Source organism: Mustela putorius, unplaced genomic scaffold (genome assembly GCF_011764305.1).
Source record: "Mustela putorius furo isolate JIRA1106 unplaced genomic scaffold, ASM1176430v1.1 tig00000242_pilon_pilon_pilon, whole genome shotgun sequence".
Lineage (NCBI taxonomy): Eukaryota > Metazoa > Chordata > Mammalia > Carnivora > Mustelidae > Mustela > Mustela putorius.
In genome coordinates, this window is record NW_025421325.1 from 5,052,128 (window position 1) to 5,077,428 (window position 25,301).

Genomic DNA, 25,301 nt, shown 5'->3' on the forward strand with positions numbered 1-25,301 from the left:
TTCAGACAAACAAAAGCTGAGAGGATTTATACAGGGCAGATCTGCACTGCAGGAAATACCAAAGGCAATTTAAAAGAAAAAAATATCAAATGGAAATATGTAATCTCAGGAAGGAATAAAGAACATTGTAAAGAATAAACTGTGGGTAAATGTAAATGAATACTGATTACTGCTTAGCATAATAATGCCTTATGAGCTACATAAGATATATGTTAGTAAAGTATGTACTAAGCAAAAGGATTAGAAGGGATAGTGTAATATTGTTAAAAGGCTCATATGCGGTTTGAGAAGCAATATGAATACTAAATTAAGGTAGATCTGAATGAGCATTACGGTAGAATTAAGCATACAATTTGTAATCTCTACAATCAAAACAAAAGAGTAAATTAAAAATGTATAATTAAAACAAATAGAAGAGAAAAATGAAATGCTTGATCAGTTCAAAGAGGGAAAAAATCGTACAAGAATAAGGAAACAAAGTACAGATGGAATACATAAAAACACATAGCAAGACTGTGCACAGAGTAAAGAGCAAACCATATCAGTAATTATATTAATGCATGAACAAACTAAACACTCAGATGAAAAGACAAAGAAAGTCAGGTTGGATCTGAGATGAGAGAAACATATAAATCTAAGAAATCAGAGAAATTAAAGATACAGAAAAAGTATAACAAGCAAACATTAACAAAAAAATGCTATACCTACATAAGATAAAGTAGACTTTAAAGAAGTAATGTTACTAGAGATAAATTTAATATGTCATAATAATAAAAATGGTCAATACAACAGGAAGATGTACAAAAAGGTTAATGCAACCACTTAAACAATATAATGCAACAACCTAAACAATCAGTACACAATTTAAATTATCATACAATTTAATAACTTATTTCAAGTAGCAAAATACTATAGAATTAAAAGGAGAAAATGAAGGGCACCTGGATGGCTTAGTGGGTCAAAGCCTCTGCCTTTAGCTCGGGTCCCGACCCCAGGGTCCTGGGATCGAGACTCACATCAGGCTCTCTGCTCTGCAGGGAGCCTGTTTCCTCCTCTCTCTCTTTCTCTGCCTACCTCTCTGACTACTTGTGATCTCTGTCTGTCAAATAAATTTTTAAAAAAAAGGAGAAAATGACACAAATCTATTTGGGAGATCTTAACACTCTTCTCTCAATATTAAAATCATACACAGTATGATGTTCTGTGACCACAATACAATGAATCTAGAAAGCAGTAACAAAAAGACAACTAGGAAGACTAAAAAATGTTAACAAATTAATTGCCACATACCGGTAAATAATCTAAATATCCACAAGAAATTATAACATAAAGCGAATCCATAACTGAAATCTTCTTACAGAGATAACTCCAAGTCCCTGTGGCTTCATAGTTGAATTCTTCCAAATCAAGGAAAAATTACTAATTTTTTACAAAGTTTTCCAGAAAATAGGAAAAAAAGGAATATTCCCCAGCTTGTTTTATAATGTCAGCAAAATCTTGATACCCAAACACCACTAGCACATTACAAAAAAAAGGAAAATCATAAGTGAACATCTTCCATGAGTTATTTTCTCTGACAGTGGTTGGGAGTGTTACATATTTAGAAGGAAAGAACAGTCAAATGTGAGAAAAAGTTTTACAGCAACATACATCAATCAAATATTTAAAGAGAAAGAAATTCTGAGAAGTTAGCAAAGAATGCTGTTTTTAAAAGATTTTATTTATTTGACAGAGATCACAAGTAGGCAGAGAGGCAGGCAGAGAGAGAGAGGTGGAAGTAGGCTCCCTGCTAAGCAGAGAGCCTGATGTGGGGCTCGATCCCAGGTCCCCGGGATCATGACCTGAGCAAAAGGAAGGGGCCTTAACCCACTGAGCCATCCAGGTGCCCCAAGAATGCTATTTTAAAAAAATTTCCCTGAATCCCTGCACAAAACAGAAAAAAAAAAAAAAAAAAAAAAAAAAACCCAACAGGATAGCAGAATCATATAGCCATGAATAACATCTAAACCAAATCCAGGTGACAAGGTATCCTCACAAACTCCCAATTATGTGTGAATGGGGACAAATCACTAACACCTTCAAACTCATGTAGTAAAAGCATCTGCACAAAAGAGGGAAATAGAAGGGCACCTGACAGAACCTAAATCAGAAGAAACTCCAAAATAGCCAGCAGGTATTCACAAGAAAGCATAATGGGTCAGTTTAAGAAAAGCAGCTGAAATGGGAATAGTTTTTATACATTTTAATTTGCAAGTAAATGGAAGGGGTAAATGGAGAAGTCAGAAAGCGTTGGGGAAATGTGGGTCTGAGATTCTCAAAACTAACCAGTTGAAACCCCCTTCTAGAACCAAGCCTCACACTCAGGAAAAATTACTGGTAGGAGAATCCAAATTGATCTTTGCAGGGATAATAGAAAACAAAGGAAAGAGAAAGTAGGGGAGAGGAGCAGAGACAGAAGAGCTCAGAAACTACAAGGTTATAATTTTAAAATACTTAATGAAAATAAAAGAAAAGGAAGCCCTAAGTGATGAAGTGAGAAAAGCCTCTACTCTCCTAAAAGTTTAGTAAAACTAATTTCACGTGAAAATAAGTAACCGAGGATTATTGTTGACTTCTGTCCAAGTTGTAAGAACAAAACAGAGTAAGAAGTAATGTCCCCAAAGACAGGTGTTCCCTAACTTTGGCACTACTAAATTAGATAATTAATTGTTTTGGAGAACACTTGTTATAGTACACATTGTAGAAGATTTACCAGCTTCTTTGGCCTATACCTACTAGATACCTATAGTACCCCTCCCAGTTGATAACCAAAAATGTTTCCCAAAAATGCCAATTGTCCTCTGTGAGTAGAATCACCCTCAGTTGAGAAGCACTGTCACATATAACTGAAACCCACAAAAACCTAAAACTATAACCTATTTAAATATTTGTTAGTAAAATTAAGAATATGATACATTAGAGAATATAAATTACAATGAGAAAATAATCAGAAATGAGGGAGTTGATAGTTAAAAACCAGAAAAAAATCTTATAAATATCCTATAATAAACACAAGATCATCTACACAAAACATAAAATGTCTTAAGAGCTATAAAAGGTGAACAGGAGAAAAAAATTTAATTAAAAAGTGAGAGGGACTCGGGGGTAGTTTAGTCAGTTAAGTGTCTGCCGTTGGCTCAGGTCATGATCCCAGGGTCCTGGGACTGAGTCCTGCATTGGGTTCCTTGATCAGCGGGGAGCCTGTTCCTCCTTCTGCCTGCCTGTCTCTCTCTTTCTGACAAATAAACTCTTTTTTAAAAAGTGAGAAAAAGGATTTAAGAGAAAGTGAGAGATATTAAAGATGAAAAATATAAAAAATACAAATAGTAGAAGTTCCTGAAAAAGATTTAAAGAACGGAAAACTACAATTCAATAACACTTTCCTAAGATTGTGGGGGAAGACTGGAGACCGTGTATTAAAAAGATACACTATGATAAGAAAAACGTAAACTCTTAAAAAAAAATTAATGAAGAATTAGGTAAAGAGATATTCCATGTTCGTGGATAGGAAGACACAATACTGTCAAGATGTCAGTCCTTTCCACTCTGATCTACGGATTCAGTGCAATCTCAGTCAAAATCCCAGCAAGTTATTTTGTAGATATCAACAAACTGATTCTAAAAGTTTTTATGAAGAGACAAAAGACCCAGAGAAGCCAACACAATATTGAAGGAGAACACAGTTAAAGGAATGACACTACCCAACTCCAAGACTTAGTATAAAGCTACGGAAATCAAGACAGCATGGTATTTGTTCTTTGTTAAAGAACTAATAGATCAATGAAACAGAACATAGGTCAGAAACAGACCTATATAAATATGGTCAACTGATCTTTAACAAAAAAGCAAAGGCAATTCAATAGTACTGGATATCCCAGCCCCTTTTCCCCAAACACCTTATCTAGACACAGACCTTATACCATTCTCAAAAATGAACTCAAAATCGAACAAAGACGTAGATGTAAAACACAAAATTATAACATTAGAGAAGAAAATCCAGATGACCTTGAATTTGGCAATGACTTTTTAGATATACCACCAAAGGCATGATCCACCAAAGACAGAATTAATAAGCTGGACTTCACTAAAATTTAAAATTTCTGCTCTATGAAAGACACTATCAAGAAAATGAGAAGATAAGCCACAGACTAGAAGAAAATATCTGCAAAAGGCAAAGACTTAAAACACTGTTAACCAAAATATACAAAAAACTCTTACAGCTCCACAATTAAAAAAACCTGAACAATCCAATTTAAAAATGGACTAAAGGGGCACCTGGGTGGCTCAGTGGGTTAAAGCCTCTGCCTTCGTCTCAGGTCCCGATCCCAGGGTTTTAGGATCAAGCTCCACATCGGGCTCTCTGCTAAGCGGGGAGCCCCCTTCCTCCTTTCTCTCTCTGTCAAATAATAAGTAAAATCTTTAAAAAAACAAACAAACAAAACAAATTGTGGTATATCTCTACAATGTAATATTATTTAGCATTAAAAATAAATGAAGTATCATATGATGAAAAGACATCGAGAAAAGGTAAAATGTATATTACTAATCAAAGAAGCCAGTCTGAAAAGACTACATATTGTATGATTCCAACCACAACATTCTAGAAAAGGCAAAACTAATGAGATAGTATAAAGATTGGTGGTTGCTAGGAGTTCTAAAGGAGGGAGGAATAAATAGGTAGAACACAGGGATTTTTTAGGGCAGTAAACTGTTTTGTATGATATTATAATAGTGGATATGTATCACTATATATTGTCAAAATCCATGAAAAATATAACATCAAGAGTGTACTTTAATGTCTACCATGGATTTGGGGTGATCATAATGTGTCAATGTTGGTTCACCAATTGTAACCACTTTGGAGAAGGGATACTGATGGCTGGGAGGCTGAGCATACATTAGAGGAAGGGATGTAAAATTCTTAGAGGAAGGGATGTCCAATTCTTGATTTGGGCTCTGGTCATGATCTCAGGGTCATGAGACTGAGCCCTGCATTTGGGGTGGTTAGTGCTCAGTGGAAAGGCTGCTTGAGATTCTCTCTCTCCCCATTGCACACTTTCAAATAATAAATACATAAATCTTAAAAAAAAAAAAAAGGAAGAAAGTCTCAAGAGAAACTGCTTTTAACATGCAAAATCTCTGGTCATATTGTTCACAGGAGCCCTTCTATTACAAAAAGAACTTAAGATAATCAAATTGATGAGAAACTGGCATAAAGACTGGAAGACTAGAGAACCACTGCAGGTCCTTTATGTTCCTCATTAAATCCACAAAACAACCCTTAATAACAGTGTTTCTATTCTACACATGGAGAAGCTGAATGTCAAAGTCAGTGGAACTTGTCCATGGGCAAATGTCACTGGGCAAGTGACTGAAGCAGAATTGGACCAGAGCCCATTCTCCTTCCACAGCATGAAGTTGCTCCCACATACATATTAAATAAACCCTTTTTCTCTTTGCATATACGGGGACTGTGCATTCCCTGGAACTTCATTCTCTTCCTTATTTACCCATCGAGCTCTTTTTCTATTTTTGGCCTAGCTCAAATCACTTGTTCTCTCTGTGGCTTTCTCTGATCCAAAGGGCCTTATCATCCTTAACAAAATTATACAGTACTGACAACGTAAAGCCTCCTAATCTGTGGTTCCATACCATTACACATACAACACTTCCAACAGAGACTTTGTCACATATGATTTCTAGGTGATAAGAAACTGTGACTTGTGTTAAAATCCCAGCACAGAGCATATTCTAAGTAAATATAATTAGGGGAAAAATTAAAGAGGACAGATGACAACTCTAAGAAGTCTTTAAGTATCCAAGATAAAGTTAAACATCTCTACTCTACCTCTTAACTTTGTGCATACTTTTATCCCTGACTTTTTCATGCAATATTACCACTTATTTGTTTTCATTTGTATCTGTCCTCTGAGAGCAAGGATGATCATTTTACTCTTTGTAGCTTTACTGCTAACACATGGGAGCAGGAATAGCTAATTAGTGTTCTATAAATATTCGATAAATTGAAGTTTAAAAAAAGTTAAGACAAATCATAAATTACTTCTCAGTTCCAATTCTCTGAAGATGGATTATTTAAAAATGAAGAAGACCTGCCTTCCCACTGCCTAGGTATTATTATATACCAAATTACATACATTAAGCAATAATGGTTTTACATAAAAGAAATCAGTATCTAATGTTTTTAAAGTAATAGTTCTAATGAGGATAAACATATAAAGAACTTTCAGATTACAAAATAATCTCAATTTTTTATCATTATTTTTAAAAATGTTTTAGCCCAGAGGCATCTTTGTCCTGAATAAAGCCTTGGGCATTTTGACAATAGGATCAGACTAAGATATAAGAATATTGTTACTAGTATTTTTGTTTTTGATCAGTGTCTAGCATACAACTGCACAATTTCCAAACACAAGACTGTGAACAATTACGAACACACATATTTTGTGTACTTACCCTTATTTCAAACATGTAATTATATATACAATTTCTTTTCAAATTGCTTTTTTCTAAAGAAAGTGCTAGAATGATCCAAAAAAAAGTAAAAAAAAATAAGTCTACTTTTTACACTTTAATAACACATGTTCAGGTTTATCTCACTGGCATATTGGTACCTGGCTAATTTCTTTAAATGCACTGTGAATAACCTTACCTCCTATGTTATTTTTTTTTGTCAGTTCCAATGTGAGCATCACTCTAATTCAGAGAATTCTCTATATTCAATATTCTCCATATTTAAATAATCCATCTTCAGAGAACTAGAACTGAGAAGTAATTTATTACTTGTCTTTTTTTAACTTCAATTTACCAACTATTTATGGAACACTAATTAGCTGTTCCTACTACTATGTGTTAAGCAGTAAAGCTATAAAGAGTAAAGAGATCATCCTTGCTCTCAGAGGACAGGTACAAATGAAAACAAATAAGTGGTAATATTGCATGAAAAAGGCAAGGGGGGCACCTGGGTGGCTCAGTGGGTTAAGCCACTGCCTTCGGCTCAGGTCATGATCTCAGGGTCCTGGGATCGAGTCCCACATCGGGCTCTCTGCTCAGCAGGGAGCCTGCTTCCCTCTCTCTCTCTCTCTGCCTACTTGTGATCTCTCTCTGTCAAATAAATAAATAAAATTTAAAAAAAAAAAGAAAGAAAGAAAAAGGCAAGGATAAAAGTATGCACAAAGTTGACAGAGACAGTTAAGAGGAAAAAAAGAGACTGAGAGAACACAGGAGTGACACACTTTCATGTCTAGACACAAATTCTGAAAAAAGAAAAACCATATTCAGCCCCTCATTTGAATAAGGTTTAAAGTCTGAAAACACCTGTTTTATATATGGACAATCTTCATATGCATAGCTGTAATACCAAGACCCATAATACTTATGGAATACAAATGTTTTCCTCCTGCTTCACAATTCAACCTTCCCAGTCTTCAGTTGTCAGTCATAGCTACTACAGATATCTTTATTCAACCTAATTCCAGAATCTACATGCATTGCTCCTGTATCTTTCTTCATGTAAAATGATGTTTTGACTGTTCTGCTTTTCTGTCTCACCCTAAACAGATTTCCATTTCCTTTTAAGATCCCATCCAGGTTATGTCAGGTCAAAATTCAAGACTACAATTTTGAAACAACTCCTCAGAAATACAACTATTTTCCACCTAACTAGAAAATTATTATGACAAAAATATCATCACTTAAAGTAATCATATCTTAAAAATACAATTTGAAATTTTTAAAAAAGATTTTATTTAATTATTTGACAGAGAGAAAGCACAAGCAGGGAGAATAGAGGGAGAAGCAGGGAGCCTGATGCGGGACTCCATCCCAGGACCCTGGGATAATGACCTGAGCCAAAGGCAGATGCTTAACTGACTGAGCTACTCAAGTGCCCCTATAATTTAAATTTTAATAACATTACTTCTATTATAGAAAAACAACTTGTTTCTGCTTACCACTTCTAATGGTTGTGTTTTCCAATAGTTCTGTCTGAAGTTGTAGTTCAGCTTCTCCAAGTATCTTTAGAACTGAATCTGTAGGGCTTCTCCCCCATACTTTTCTTGGAGATCCACCAGGATCTAATTTAATAACTTCTCCCACTGTATGTTCTATAATAAAAGACACAAAAACAAATTTCACTGATAGAATATAATACTATCACTGTATTATAAAGCAGATTTAAACATATGCTGCTGATTTTTTTTTTTTTTTTTTGAGATTTGATTTATTTGAGAAAGAGAGACAGAGAGAGCATGAGAGGGGAGAAGGTCAGAGGAAGAAGCAGACTCCCCGCAGAGCTGGGAGCCCGACGTGGGACTTGGTCCTAGACACCGGGATCATGAACTGAGACGAAGGCATTTGCTTAACCAACTGAGCCAACCAGGCGCCCCTATGCTGATGATGTTTTAAAATACTTTCAGGGGCACGTGGTGGCTCAGTTGGTTAAGCATCTCTCTCTCTCCCTCTCTCGTTTTTTTTTTTTTTTTGGTTGTATATAAGATTTTTTTTTCCCTATTAACATATAATGTATTATTTGTTTCAGGGGTACTGATCTGTGAATCATTCATCAGTCTTACACAATTCACAGTACTCACCACAGCACATACCCTCGCCAATGTCAACCACCTAGCCATCCCAACCTGCCCATCCCCCTTCCCTCCAGCAACCCTCAGTTTGTTTCCCATGATTAAGAGTCTCTTATACTACATGGAGCCCTAGGTGTGGTGCATAAACAATGATTCTTGAAACACTGAAAAAATTTAAAAAATTTTTAAAGAGTCTCTTATAGTTTGTCTCCCTCTCTGGTTTTGTTTCATTTTTCCCTCCCTTCCCTTATGATCCTCAGTCTTGTTTCTCAAATTCCTCATATCAGTGAGATCTTATGATAACTGTCTTTCTCTGATTGACTTATTTCGCTTAGCGTCATAGCCCAATTAGGCTGCATAATATTCCATTGTCTATACCATTGTCTATACACCACATCTTCTTTATCCATTCATCTGTTGATGGACATCTAGGCTCTTTCATAGTTTTGTTATTGTGGACATTGCTGCTATAAACATTGAGGCGCACATGCCCCTTCAGATCACTACATTTGTATCTTTAGGGTAAATACCCCATAAACAATTGCTGGGTCATAGGGTAGGTCTATTTTCATATTTTTGAGGAACCTCTATACTGTTTTCCAGAGTGGCTACACAAGCTTGCATTCCCACCAACAGTATAGGAGGGTTCCCCTTTCTCTGCAACCTCGCCAACACCTCTTGGTTCCTGACTGGTTAATTTTAGCCACTCTGACTGGTGTGAGGTGGTATCTCACTGTGGTTTTGATTTGTATTTTCCTGATGCTGAGTGATGTTGAGCACTTTTTCATGTGTCTGTTGGCCATTTGGGTGTCTTCTTTGCAGAAGTATCTGTTCACATACACTTGTGCCCATTTCTTGATTGGATTATTTGTTCTTTGGGTGTTGAGTTTGGTAAGTTCTTTATGGATTTTGGATACTAGCCCTTTATTTGATATGTCATTTGCAAATATCTTCTCCAATTCTCTCAGTTGCTTTTTGGTTTTGTTGAGTGTTTCCTTTGCTGTACAAAAGGTTTTTATCTTGATAAAAACCCCAGTGGTTCATTTTTGCCATTGCTTCCCTTGCCTTAGGAGATGTTTCTAGGAAGAAGCATCTGACTCTTGATTTTGGCTCAGGTCATGATCTTGAGGTCATGAGACGGAGCCCAGGTCAGGCTTTGCGCCCAGTGGGGAGTTTGCGTCTCTCCCTCTTGCCCTCCCCTTGCTTGCTCTCTCTTTTTCACTCAAATAATCTTTAAAAAATTTTTTTAAAAATAAAAGACTTTCAGAAAATGATAGAATGAATGATGAATGATATTACTAATATTAGTAGTAAAAATATGGACAAATGCCTTCTAAAATACTTATGGGGGGCTCAGTTGGTTAAGCATCTGACTCTGGATTTCAGCTCAGGGCCATGAAATCAAGCCCTTTGTTGGCTCTGGGCTCAGAGACGAGTCTGTTTGGGTTTCTCTCCTTCTCCCTCTGTACCCGCCCTCAAATAAATGAATAAAATCTTTTAAAAATATCGTGGGAGGGCAGAATCAATATGGCAGAGTAGGAAGATCAAGAACCCAAGACTTCTTAAAAAAAAACAAAAAGATTTTATTTATTTATTTTAGAGAGACAGAGATAGCACAAGGAGGGAGGAGAAGAGAAACAAGCAGACTCCCCTCTGAGCAGGGAGCCCAATGCTGGGCTTGGTACCAGGACCATGACTTCTGAAGGCAGATGCCTAGCTGACTGAGCCACCCAGGCACCCTAAAAACCCAACTCCTGTTGTGGATACACCAGAATATACACCTATATATAAAACATCTACCTCTGAGAATGAAATAAAGACTAGCAGAACAGATCATGTAGAACAAAAAATATGAAGAAAAAGCCACATTGAGATTATTAGAGAGTGGAGACACAATTTAGTCAGGGCCCACATCCCTGGCACAGTGACCCACAAGTGAGTGATATCACAACTACAGAGGCCCTTCCTGAGGACTGAGGGGTCTGAGCCCCACATGAGGTTCCACAGCCCAGGGGACCTGCATCAGAAAGACAAGAACCTATAACATTTGCTTTGAAGACCAAGGATGCTTGCTTATATTTGGGAGAGCCAGAGAACAGAAGGAAACAGAAACTCTACTCTTAAAGAGCATATGCACAATGTCACTGACTCCAACACAGTGTAGCAGTTTGAAAACTATCTGGGCTACAAGTGAAGGAAATCCACTGACTAACTGTCAGAGGGGCAGGGATCTGTTGGAAAAGTTCCCCATGGATGCAAGTGCTAATGTGTACAGTTTTTCATATCTCCCTTCTAACTAGCTGACTCAGCATTGGTGGGTGCCATTTATTTATTTATTTGTTTGTTTGTTTTTATTTATTTATTTCTATCTTCCTTCCTTTCTTTTCTTTCCTTCTTTCTTTAAGATAGTTATTATTTAATTCATTCATTCATTTAGAGTGTGCAAGCAGGGGAGGTGCAGAGGGAGAAAGAGTATCCCAAACAGACTCAGCAGACTCAGCCCTGAGTGCACAGCCCAATGTAGGGCTTGACTCTACTACTCAGGATCATAACCTGAGCCAGAAACAAGAGTTGGACACTCAGTCTACTGAGTCACTAAGGTTCCTGTGATAATTGCCATTTCTGACACTCTCCATTTACAGTGCTAGCACCACCAGCTCTATCCTGGCATTCCCCTGTGGATTTGCCCCAAACAACCTATCCACCCAGGCCCAGAGTCCCTTCCCTAACACGCCTTTAAGTTGGTCAGGAGCCCCTCCCAAGCAATTCCTTCTCCAATTACTCCCGAAGGGCACCATCAGGCAGAACCTCAGGCTCACCTCCTAAGTGAGCCCAATCTGGGGAGTCGGTCCTTAATATTAGAACACTTAGAAAGTTGCAGCCAGATCTCACAACAATTCACACTGAGGGCCAGCCCCACTTAGCAGTAACACGCAGCAGTGAAAGACCTCACAGACAGCTGCCTAAACCAGTGAGTCTGCAATAATCTTGACCAAGCTACAACAGAAGGGTACAAGCAGCCCCCACCCACCATAAGGAACACTCCTGGGAACCTGGCTCAGGTGACCATGGGAGTTTGTGCTACTAGGCCCCTTCTGCATAAAGCCATTCCTTCAAAATCTGGAGGTATAACTAATCTACCTAACACAGAAACACAGAGAGGCAAAATAAGGAAACAGAGAAATATGTTCCAAATGAAAGAACAAAACAAACCCTTAGAAAAAGAACTAAACGAAATGGAGACAAGCAATCTACCAGATAAAGAATTCAAAGTAATGGTCATAAAGATGTTTACGGAACTCAGAAGAAAAGAACAGGGTGAGAACTTCAACAAAGATTGAAAATATAAAAAGAACCAATCAGAGCTAAAGAATACAATAACTGAAATAAAAAGTAAACTAGAGGGGACCTGGGTGGCTCAGTGGGTTAAAGCCTCTGCCTTCAGCTCAGGTCATGATCCCAGGGTCCTGGGATCGAGCCACACATTGGGCTCTCTGCTCTGCAGGGAGCCTGCTTCCTCCTCTCTCTGCCTGCCTCTCTGCCTATTTGTGATCTCTGTCTGTCAAATAAGTAAATAAAATCTTCAAAAAAAAATTTTTTTTAAATAAGAATAGTTTAAGGGATCCTTGGAACAACATCAAGTGCATTATAGGGTCCCAGAAGGAAAAGAGAGAAAGGAACAGAACACCTATCTGAAGAAATAATCGCTAAAAACTTCCCTAACCCGGCCAACGTAAAATACATCAAAGTCCAGTAAGGAGAGTTCAAACAAAACAAACCCCAAAAAACCTACACCAAAACATATTACAATGCACTGACAATTAAAAACAAAGAGAGAATCTTATAAGCAGCAAGAGAAAAACAACTAATTTCTCAGCAGAAACTGTACAGGTCAGAAGAAAGTGGCATGATATACTCAAAGTCCTGAAAGGAAAACCACTTATAAACAAGAATACTCTCCCTGACAAAGTTATCATTCAGAGCTGAAGGAAGATATAGTTTCCCAGACAAGCAAAACCTAAAAGGAGTTCATCAATGCCAAACTGGCTCTCCAAAATATGTTGAAAGGATTTCATTAAACAAAAAAGAAAAGACTATAACTAGAAATGAGAAAATTATGAAAGAACAAATTTTACTGGTAAAAGGTAAATGTAAAACAAAGGTCATATGGATCAACCACCCTCATATCTAATGTGAAGTTTAAAAGATAAAAAGCATTTGACAAAGTACAGCATCCCTTCCTGATCAAAACTCTTCAAAGTGTAGGGATAGAGGGCACATACCTCAATATCATCAAAGCCATCTATGAAAAACCCACTGCAAATATCATTCTCAATGGGGAAAAACTGAAAGCTTTTCCACTAAGGTCAGGAACACGGCAGGGATGTCCATTATCACCACTGCTATTCAACATAGTACTAGAGGTCCTAGCCTCAGCAATCAGACAACAAAAGGAAATTAAAGGCATCCAAATCGGCAAAGAAGAAGTCAAATTATCACTCTTCGCAGATGATATGATACTATATATGGAAAACCCAAAAGACTCCACTCCAAAACTGCTAGAACTTATACAGGAATTCAGTAAAGTGTCAGGATATAAAATCAATGCACAGAAATCAGTTGCATTTCTCTACACCAACAGCAAGACAGAAGAAAGAGAAATTAAGGAGTCAATCCCATTTACAATTGCACCCAAAACCATAAGATACCTAGGAATAAACCTAACCAAAGAGGCACAGAATCTATACTCAGAAAACTATAAAGTACTCATGAAAGAAATTGAGGAAGACACAAAGAAATGGAAAAATGTTCCATGCTCCTGGATTGGAAGAATAAATATTGTGAAAATGTCTATGCTACCTAAAGAAATCTACACATTTAATGCAATTCCTATCAAAGTACCATCCATCTTTTTCAAAGAAATGTAACAAATAATGCTAAAATTTATATGGAACCAGAAAAGACCTCGAATAGCCAAAGGGATATTGAAAAAGAAAGCCAACGTTGGTGGCATCACAATTCCGGACTTCAAGCTCTATTACAAAGCTGTCATCATCAAGACAGCATGGTACTGGCACAAAAACAGACACACAGATCAATGGAACAGAATAGAGAGCCCAGAAATAGACCCTCAACTCTATGGTCAACTAATCTTCGACAAAGCAGGAAAGAATGTCCAATGGAAAAAAGACAGCCTCTTCAATAAATGGTGCTGGGAAAATTGGACAGCCACATGCAGAAAAATGAAATTGGACCATTTCCTTACACCACACACAAAAATAGACTCAAAATGGATGAAGGATCTCAATGTGTGAAAGGAATCCATCAAAATCCTTGAGGAGAACACAGGCAGCAACCTCTTCGACCTATGCCGCAGCAACATCTTCCTAGGAACAATGCCAAAGGCAAGGGAAGCAAGGGCAAAAATAAACTATTGGGATTTCATCAAGATCAAAAGCTTTTGCACAGCAAAGGAAACAGTTAACAAAATCAAAAGACAACTGACAGAATGGGAGAAGATATTTGCAAACGACATATCAGATAAAGGACTAGTGTCCAGAATCTATAAAGAACTTAGCAAACTCAACACCCAAAGAACAAATAATCCAATCAAGAAATGGGCAGAGGACATGAACAGACATTTCTGCAAAGAAGACATCCAGATGGCCAACAGACACATGAAAAAGTGCTCCATATCACTCGGCATCAGGGAAATACAAATCAAAACCACAATGAGATATCACCTCACACCAGTCAGAATGGCTAAAATCAACAAGTCAGGAAATGACAGATGCTGGCGAGGATGCGGAGAAAGGGGAGCCCTCCTACACTGTTGGTGGGAATGCAAGCTGGTGCAGCCACTCTGGAAAACAGCATGGAGGTTCCTCAAAATGTTGAAAATAGAACTGCCCTATGACCCAGCAATTGCACTACTGGGTATTTACCCTAAAGATACAAACGTAGTGATCCAAAGGGGCACATGCACCCGAATGTTTATAGCAGCAATGTCCACAATAGCCAAACTATGGAAAGAACCTAGATGTCCATCAACAGATGAATGGATCAAGAAGATGTGGTATATATACACAATGGAATACTATGCAGCCATCAAAAGAAATGAAATCTTGCCATTTGCGACAACATGGATGGAACTAGAGTGTATCATGCTTAGTGAAATAAGTCAAGCAGAGAAAGATAACTATCATATGATCTCCCTGATATGAGGAAGTGGTGATGCAACATGGGGGCTTAAGTGGGTAGGAGAAGAATCAATGAAACAAGATGGGATTGGGAGGGAGACAAACCATAAGTGACTCTTAATCTCACAAAACAAACTGAGGGTTGCTGGGAGGAGGGGGTTTGGGAGAAGGGGGTGGGATTATGGACATTGGGGAGGTTATGTGCTTTGGTGAGTGCTGTGAAGTGTGTAAACCTGGTGATTCACAGACCTGTACCCCTGGGGATAAATGACATTTTTAGATCTGACCATATTAACAATCACATTAAATACAAATGGTCTCAACAACCAAGTTAAAGAGTGGATTAAGAAAAACAAACCCAACATATGCTGCCTATAAGAAACCTATTTTAAATATATAGACACAAACAGATTAAAAGGAGGGGGGAGTGGATAAAGATATATCAACTAACACTAAGCAAAAAAAATAAGTAAATAAAATACAAGTGACTATCAGTAACAGAGTAAATTTTAAATAATGTTTTAAAAGGAACAAACTTGATAATCACAATGCAGATGAATCTCAAAAATCATTATGATAAGTTATTAAACAATAACTTTGTGTAATAACAATTACACAAAAAAGTAAAAAATTGTTAGTCTGTTTAAATGAAATTCCAAAACAGAGAAAGTTAATCTAAGATAGAAAAAATTTGGAGAAAAGTCCCCTCTGGGGGACTAGAAGCAGAAACTGGGAAGAGGAATGAAACTTTTTGTTTGGGAAGATGGTGATGTTCTGTATCTTGAAAGGAGTGTGGGTTATGTAGGTGTAGGCATGTGTTAAAACTCAACAAATGGGGGCACTGAGGTGGTTCAGTTAGCTAAGCGTCTGACTCTTGATTTCGGCTTAGGTCCTCATGTCAGGATCAGGAGATCAAGCCCTGTGTCAGGCTCTGTGCTGTCAAGCAGCCTGCTTAAGTTTCTCTCTCTCTCTCCCTCTCTCTCTGCTCTTCCTCACTACTCATGTATGAATGTACTCTCTCTTTAAAAACAAATAAATAAATAACTCAGCAAATGTACTTTTAAAATATCGGTATTTCATTATATGTAAATTTAATATTAAAAAAACAAACTTCTAAACAAATATCGAACTCTATTTAATAATATGTATACTACGAAGTACTTAGAACAAAGTATATCAATATCTGCAATGAACTTTAAACTGCATGAAAAAATAAGATACACTAATTGTTGGATATTAAGGTAGACAGATACGTGATCATATAAAGCACAGTAAAATATTAATCACATACTCTCAATGGAGAGTACATGGTGTGCACTGTGAAATTATTTCAGGTTTGCTATGTTTGAAATTTTTCATAATAAAATGTAGAAAAACAGCCATGAGAAAGGATGAATATCTACCATTTGCACTGACATGGATGGAACTGGAGGGTATTATGCTAAGTGAAATAAGTTAAGCAGAGAAAGACAATTATATGGTTTCACTCATTGGTGGAACATAAGGAATAGGGCAGAGGACCACAGGGGAAGGGAAGGAAAACTGAACGGGTAGAAATCAGAGAGGGAGACAAACCATGAGAGACTCTGGACTCCAGGAGACAAACTGAGGGTTGCGGAGGGGAGGGGGGTGAAGGGATTGGGTAACAGGGTGATTGGTATTAAGGAGGGCACATGTTGGGATGAGCACTGAGTGTTATACACAACTAATGAATCTAATGAATTGAACACCATTTCAAAAACTAATGATGTGGGCTAACTGAACATAATAAAAAAAAATAAAATGTTGCGAATAGTAAATCATGTAGATCATACAATGGACTATTAAATAGCTATAAAGAAGATATAGGAAATTTTTTAATGTAGAGATATGAAAAGATTTCTAAAAGATATTTACATGTAAAATAAATACAACAGATGATACATAACATAAATGCAACATGAAGGTATAAGATATGTGTCTTTATTCAGATACACACACACACAAAGGAGCTCAGAGGGATAAACAATGAACTACCTCAGTGGTTACCTGGTAACAAGGATGGAAATGGAATATAGGTGAAGTGGAGAGAAATTTTATACATTGTTTATACTATGTAAAAACATCACATAAATATATTGCATATTTAGGTTAAACACGATTTTTGAACTCATGAAAGGAAGTATTGTTCATATAACAGTATTAGTCTCATGCTAACTTTCCACATAAAAGTGCTTTTAATAAGGTAATGAGGTGTCTCAAATGTCCTCATCTTATTTGTCTGAGATAGGCCTATCTAATCATTCAAAATTACCAATTCTTGTGTTTCTCATCTGCATATAACCTTTCCTCCTAGTTTTTAAGAAAATATGGCAGGAAAAAAATATGGCAGGAATTTTTTCATCTTATATAAAACTTATTTGCATCTCTCTACCTTTGCCTTTATCCCAACCTGTCACACTGGTGTGAGTTTATTGTCTCAGAGGTGCTGTAAATCATTTACAACCCCATCACCTGAGAGATCTCACAACATCAGTTGTGTTTATCATCATGTTTATGTAATTAATGACCACTTTTATGCATAAAATATGTGCTACATGATAGGGAACACAAAACATGCAGCACAACTCCCATGAGAGAAGACAGAGGATTATCTCATGGGAGATGGCTACTGATTAATAATCAACACAAATATAACACAGATAATGGAATTATCTAACAAAGATTTTTAAAGTTATTATAAAAATTTTCCAGGAAACAATCATGAATGCTCTTTATAGCAATGAAAAACAGTCTGAAAAAAGAAATAGAAGACATTAAAGAAAATTTTAAGAAATTCAAATTTCAATACCCCTAAATAAAATTTTACTGGAAACACAGCCATGCTAATACATTTGCATATTGTCTATTGTTACTTTCACACTATATTAGAGAAATTCCAACAAGAGTTCTTATGGCCTGCGAAACCTAAAATTACTATCTGGTATTCACAGATAACATTTTCTAACCCTTGTTTCAAAGACTGCACTCTGCACTCAGAGTAAATTCATACTGTTTCAGAGAGCCAGTGTATAGTACCCTTCATGATCTGGCCCTGCTTACCTCCTTGAAGGCTTTTTACTTGCCATTCTTTGTCTTAACTTCTGAATTTTAGCCATCCATTCTGAATTATACCAAGTTCCCTGAATTTTACACACTCTCTCACCTTGGTCCTGGTTATTCTATGCCTAAAACACTTGGCTTGGATTTTGGTTTAGTTAACTACTTATTCCTCGGCTAATCCCTTTTTCCAGAAAGCATTTCCTTGGCTTCCCTAAGACTGATACATGTCCTAATACATATTCTTACAGAGGCTATGATAATTTCTAGTATATTCCTTATCAATTACAATTGCCTCTATCTTGTCTCTCATTCAACCAGAACCTAAGCTCCTTAAGGGGAGGGATTATGTCTTAACCATTATTGTATCTTCATTGCTGAGGAATGTGTGGCATTTAATGGGACTAAAAAGAACTGCTGAATAAGTAAATAAAAGAAAAGACACCACAGGTTAGAGTCTTTGAGCTTTTCTCAAATGCAAGAAAGAATTCTATGAAAACAGTCCTTTAAAAATTACTTAAAACTGTATTTAGTTGGTTGACAATCAGACTTGCCCTTTCAGAATGTAAGCTCCAAAAAGCACATGCTTGCATTTATTATTGTATCTCTCTCTGTGGCTTGGACAATGCATGAAAACTGTTGCTCAATAATTATTGCTGAATAAATAAATCATTAAGTGAGATCTTTTCCATACCCCTGGCTACATACCGAAGAGACCTGAGATTCTGTTAAAGTTTGCTACTTTCATTCTCAAACAGATTAAAGTAATACAATTGGTAGAAAGAGTTAAAGTAATATAATTTAAATATTTATCATTAGTTCCCACTCTCATACCACATACTAGTGTAATAAAAAATCCTTGCTATTCTTAAGGCTGAATAGTTTTCTCCATTTTTCTTATACAAAGAAATTTTGCCAGCCTCTCTCAATCCTTCTAAGTGTTCTTTCTTTCCAAGCATCCAGTCTACAAGTTTACATGTGTGCTAGACCATCATAGAATATCAACATTTTATACATACTTTCAGTAGCAGAGAAGGATGTGTCCAGTGTTAACTCATCCAAAGGAATGACAAGTTGACCTCCTGCCTCCCATTTCTTGCGATCAGATGAAACCGATTTTTCTTTTTCATGCTCTTTGGCATCCGCATTAACAACTATCTCACACATATCAGAGTGACATTGTTTTTCTTTTTCATCTTCTTGAGCTTTAAGATTTTGATTTAATCTACGTAGTATTTCTCGCTTACTCTGAAACAGTTAAAGTGTTATATTTTAATATCTATACAATTAAGTAAAATGAAAATTTGAAAACTGTACTTACTGAAATAGCATTGTTAGTCTTCTGCATGTCTTCTGAGGTTTCCTGGGTATCAGTTAAACTTCTGTCCTATAAATATAGATAGTTACAGAGTAAGGAATGTTATTTTAAATGTCTACCTTAAAAACTTACATATTTTTATTACTTTTTGTTTTTCATTAGTTGCTCCTTGTCAATTTTTTTTTATCCCTGTAAATTGTTAACATAGCTTCCTTCATTATCAGAAATGAGAAATAGTTACATATAATCAGGTAATAGATTTAATAGAAGGAGGACCAATTCTCAATTATTGATCTTATTTTTAGACTACTGATCACATACATATTTATCTACATCTTCTTCCTTTTTGACATCTTTTTTTTTTGGTAATTTGGTAATTTTATTTCAATGGTAGAAATAAAAAGAAAATTAACTGCCCCGTCTTTTTTTTTTTTTTAAGTGAGAGACTGTGCTCTCACTTTTTTTTAAGTGTGAGACTCAAGGGAGGGGAAGGGGAAGAAGGGGAGAGAAAATCTTAAGCAGGTTCCACATACAGTGCACAGCCCAATGCAGGGCTTAATCTCACCATCCTGAGATCATGACCTAAGCTGAAATCAAGAGTCAGATGCCTAAGCAACTGATTACTCATATACTCTTTTAATCAAAGCTAGGGAGTTTTGGTGGATAAAGTAAGTCAGGCTAAGCTGTGTTATTTTGAAGCTGCCTTTATGTTTCATGTATATATATTCCTATAAAGCCATACTACCAAACATAATTGAGAATTGGCTTCTCTCCATAAGCAAAGAGAATAATAAAAATAAGTTCTGAGTCCTTTATACCAACAATTATATAAAGTCTGTCTTTTGATTAGTATAATCATACTGATCTAGACCAATGAGAATTTTTAAACACATGAAAAGAAGTAGTTATGAAAGCAAAAGTATCTGAAAGATGCAAAGAAAGAACATTTTTCGAAGTTTTAAATAAGCAGTATTTACCAAGACAACACATAAAGAAAAACCATTTCATTATACAGATTACTTCAAATTTTATAATATTTGAGGAAAATACAAAAGAGTAGAGTAGTCAGTTTTAAAGTAATACATGTAAATGAGACAAAGAGCATTTTACCCAATAAAGTAGTCAGGAATTAGCAGTCGCTACAACCAGAGAGATGAACAGCTAGTTGAGATGTGAGACTGGGTACCAGGAAGGAAAACACACAGTGGTATCTAAAGTTGAAGTGAACAATGCAGCACACGCAAAACCATTATCAGAAAGAAAAAGAGACTAAACCTACTGGAAGAACAATAGTTTGTATATGAAATTCTTGAGAGTGACCAAGAAACTTGAATTTTCCTACTCAATCTTATTTTCAAGAAAAACACAAAGGCCATAAAAAAAAAATTGTTGTATCAGTAACATCAGTGTTGTCTGCAAAAACTTAATGAAACTCAGCAATTAAAAGGCAAAGACAATAAAAAAGAAAAGAGAAAATCAAGTTAATGTGTTATATAATTCAGTAGACTTTTCCTCTCCGTTGTGTTAAATTCTAGGCTGAAATTCCCTATGAAGAGCCCATTTCCTTTAATCTCAGCACAGAATTTTCTTTTCTTTCTTTCTTTTTTTTTTAAAGATTTTTATTTATTTATTTGACAGAGAGAAAGATCACAAGTAGGTAGAGAGGCAGGCGGAGGGTAGGGGGGGTGGCAGGGGGGGTAGCAGGCTCCCTGCCAAGTGAGAGCCCAATGTGGGGCTCGATCCCAGGACCCTGAGATCATGACCTGAGCTGAAGGCAGAGGCTTAACCCATTGAGCCACCCAGGCGCCCCAAGTATTCACGTTTTAAATGAACACCTGACACATACTTCTAAGTTTAAACTTTTTACTTGCCCCAAATTCTTTGTTTCCGTATTCATATAGCATGATAGTCATTTGTAGAAGGTAAAAGAAAAAATTTATGGATTAAGTGTAATTATATTAAATCTTCCAATATCTGTTGTGCCAAAAATTAAAAAATAAATATAAACATGTCTTGGACTTTATTCCTAAAGTTAATTAATTAAAGTACCAAAGAGACATTATTTAAATAAAAAATGAACATTTGTTTAAAAAAAAAAGGAATCTTTGTTAATTGTGAGAGCTGGGGTATAAAAATGTTTGTTGCATTATATTCTGTACATTTCTATATATATTCTATTTGTTAAATATTCTTTTAAAGTAAAAATGAGAGACAATCAGATAAATCTATTTTTATGTACTAGATGGTCCTATATATAAACCTATGAGCAGTGAGGCTCCAACACTCACAGTAAACCATACAAAAAAATCTTAAGCTATTTTATTTTCCCTAGAAAAATTCAATACATTATGAATTAATGTAACTTCATTAAATTTAATCCTTCTAATAAACTTTCACTTTGAGTAGTTCTAAATTTAAGAAACTTACCAAACCCACTTCTTTCAAAGCTGAAGTCACAGAAATAACAGATCTCATCTGTTGCTTTGATGGAGAACCACCTGTTTCATGTTGTCCCAAAGGTGGAGACATATCAGAATTCTTTACTCCTTTAGCCACCAACTATAATAAAGAATTTAAATACAATTGCAAATGTATAGTTGTATAAAGAGATAAAAATGTAAAAAAGTAAAAATATAAGATCACTGTTTATCCACTCTCTCTAAAAGTACAGCTTTTTTCATTTCTCAATTTTTTTAAAAAAGATTTTATTTATTTATTTGACAGAGAGAGATCACAAGTAGGCAGAGAAGCAGGCAGAGAGAGGGAGAGGAAGGGAAGCAGGCTCCCCGCCTGGGATCATGACCTGAGCTGAAGACAGAGGCTTTAAACCACTGAGCCACCCAGGCGCCCCTCATTTCTCAATTTTTATTGTAAAAAACAATGTGCTAAGTCTGAGGAAAGATCAGAAGAGAAAGAAACATCTCTGGCCTCAGATGTAAAATAATAAATCTCATGTAGTACTACATAACTCCTTTCCATTGCATTAACAGTATTTAATAAAAATAACCTTTAAAAAAATCCTGACTTGTAAAAGACATTAAATTTTAATTCACTACAACACTTGATGGGAAAAGTATTTTACTTATTAATCTCACACTTCAAAGAGAAATTCCTGTGCAAATTCTAAAAGTTCAGTACAATCTTCTTGAAGTTTGAAGATCACCCGACATAAGAATCCTCATTATAGGAATGTCAACATATTGGAAGAATGGAAGAAATGAAAGGCGCAAGTAACAAGATTTTAACTTCACCAAAAACAGCACTTATTATAAACATTTAAGATATAATTCATTTTTATCTTACCATTTAGACTCTAAACAATATGAATGAACTAAGATACTGAACCATCAATAATATAAGGAAATGGCATTCACAGATATGCTCACAGTAACATGGCAGCAAGTCTGCTCACTACTTCATTCTCTCCTTCAAACCAGTAAACAAAAATTTCTACACATTTCAAATGCAACATTTACTGAACATCTTGTATTTATAAGTTAGCAAGACAATTATAATATCTAGTCTTCAGGACTCTCATTTTTTTTTTTAAAGATTTTATTCATTTATTTGACAGACAGAGATCACAAGTAGGCAGAGAGGCCAGCAGAGAGAAAGAGGAGGAAGCAGGCTCCCTGCGGAGCAGAGAGCCCGATGTGGGGCTCGATCCCAGGACCCTGAGATCATGACCTGAGCTGAAGGCAGAGGCTTTAACCCACTGAGCCACCCAGGTGCCCCAGGACTCTCATTTTATACTAATATCCACGTTGTTCAAAAGAAGATGGTGGTAACGAACACAATAGTGAAGAACAAAGTTCAAGGATTTCTATGCAACTTCTTCAAGTCTTACTATAAAGCTACAGTAATCAAGGCAGTGTGGCACTGGTGAATAACAGACAAATAAACCAACAGAACAGAATATAGCTCAGAAACAGACTCACACAAATACAGTCAAATGATCTTTATCAAAGGAGCAAAGTCAACTCAATCGAGAAAGAATAGTCTTTACAACAAATGGTGATCAAACACCTAGACATCCCAGGCCAAAAAAAGGGGTGGGAGATCTAAACAGAGACTTTACACCTTTCACAAAAATTAACTCAAAATTCATTATAGACCTAAACATAAAATGCAAAACTATAAAAGTCCCAGAAGGTAACAAAGGAGAAAACCCAGATGATTTTGGATTTGGCAAGACTTTTTAGATACAACATCAAAGGTACAATCATGAGGGGCACGTGGGTGGCTCAGTGGGTTAAAGCCTCTGCCTTTAGCTCAGGTCATGATCCCAGGGTCCTGGGATCGAGCCCCTCATCGGGCTCTCTGCTCTGCAGGGAGCCTGCTTCCTCCTCTCTCTCTCTGCCTACTTGTGATCTCTGTCTGTCAAATAAATAAATAAAATATTTAAAAAAAAAAGGTACAATCATGAAAGACAGAATTAATAAGCTGGACTTCACCAAAATTCAAAACTTTTCCTCTGTGAAAGACACTGGTGAGAGAATAAGACAAGACACAGTCTGGGGGGTGCCTGGGTGGCTCAGTGGGTTAGAGCCTCTGCTTTCAGCTCAGGTCATGATCCCAGGGTCCTGGGATTGAGCCCTGCATCAGGCTCTCTGTTCAGGAGGGAGCCTGCCTCCCCCTCTCTCTCTTCCTGCCTCTCTGCCTACTTGTGATCTCTTTCTCTGTCAAATAAGTAAATAAAATCTTTAAAAAAAAAAAAAAAAGACAGTCTGGGAGAAAATGTTTGCAAAACACATAAAGACTTAAAGTACCGTTAACCAATACATACAAAGAGCTCTTAAAACTCAACCATAAAAAAAACAAACCACCCAATTAACAAAACGTACTAAAGAACTGAACAGACACCTTACCAAAGACATATGCGAACAGCAAATAGGCATATGAAAAAATGCTCCACATCATATGTCATTTGAGAACTGCAAATAAAAATAATGTGATACTACCACATCTACTACAATGACTAAAATCCAAACCACTGATGCACCAAATGCTGCTGAGGATGTGGAGCAACCAGAATTCTCATTCATATCTGATGGTAAGTCAAATGGTATAGTGGTTTGGAAAACAATTTGGCAGTTTCTTACAAAGTTACACAAATGTAAACCATGTAACCCAGCAATCACACTCCTTGGTATCTACCCAAAGAAGCTGAAAACTTATGTTCACACAAAAGCCTGTACACAGATATTTATAGCAATTTTATTCACAATTACCAAAATTTAGAAGCAACCAAGATGTCCTTCAGTAACTAAATAGATTTTTTAAAAACTGGTACATACATGGAATATTATTCAGTGCTAAAAAGAAAGGAGCTATCAAGTCATGCAATGTCATAGAGGAATCTTAAATGCATATTACTAAACAAAAGAAGTCAATCTGAAAAGGCTATCTACTGCGTAAGGGCCTGGTTGGCCAGAGGGAGTCATTTTGTGTTTATGCGGTAAACTTAGATTGACCCTATGCAGATTGACCCTGCCCCTCCCAGAGGAACTTACTTGCAAAGCCTAGATACAAGGGCAGGTCAGGCTAGGTGAAGACATCCAATCAGTGGGGCGCACATATATCTACTAGGGTAAATTGAAATTCAATTGGCCACCTGTGTGTTACCTAGCAGTTTTTTTCTGTGTGTGGCAGACCTAGCATGACTGTGCAGTTTTCTCTGTGTATTGCAATCTCATTGGCCACCTGTGTATAGCCCGGCTAAACTACCTCTATAAAATTATCTCTGTGAGGCTGGCAGGGGTCGCCTCTTTGCAAGAGATGGCCCTGACTGGATTCTGGATGCTTGGCATGAAATAAAGCTTTGCTTGATCTTCGCTTTGTATCAGTCTTGCTCCTTTGATTACGGACCCTAACAACTGTATGATTCCAACCATATGACATTCCAGAATAGGCAAAAATGTGGACACAATAAAAAGATCAGTGGGGGCACATGAGTGGCTCAGTTAGTTAACTGTCTAACTTCGGCTCATGTCATGATCTCAGAATCCTGGGATTAAGCCCCAATGTTGGGCTCCATGCTCAGTGAGAGGTCTGTTTCTCACTCCC

The 25,301-nt window shown here is 36.5% G+C and overlaps 1 protein-coding gene across 5 annotated transcripts in view; it reads right to left on the reverse strand.

Moving 5' to 3' along the window:
• The window catches only part of NEK1 (NIMA related kinase 1), a 209,805-nt gene that overhangs the window by 62,604 nt on the left and 121,900 nt on the right, over positions 1-25,301 (reverse strand). For all 5 annotated transcript variants that reach the window (XM_004758106.3, XM_045078305.1, XM_045078304.1 and 2 more), the window contains 4 exons: positions 21,663-21,794; positions 19,239-19,304; positions 18,937-19,165; positions 8,010-8,162 (listed from right to left, as the gene is read on the reverse strand). In XM_004758106.3, the coding sequence (XP_004758163.1) occupies positions 8,010-8,162; positions 18,937-19,165; positions 19,239-19,304; positions 21,663-21,794 (580 nt within the window). The remainder of the gene's footprint in view (positions 1-8,009; positions 8,163-18,936; positions 19,166-19,238; positions 19,305-21,662; positions 21,795-25,301) is intronic.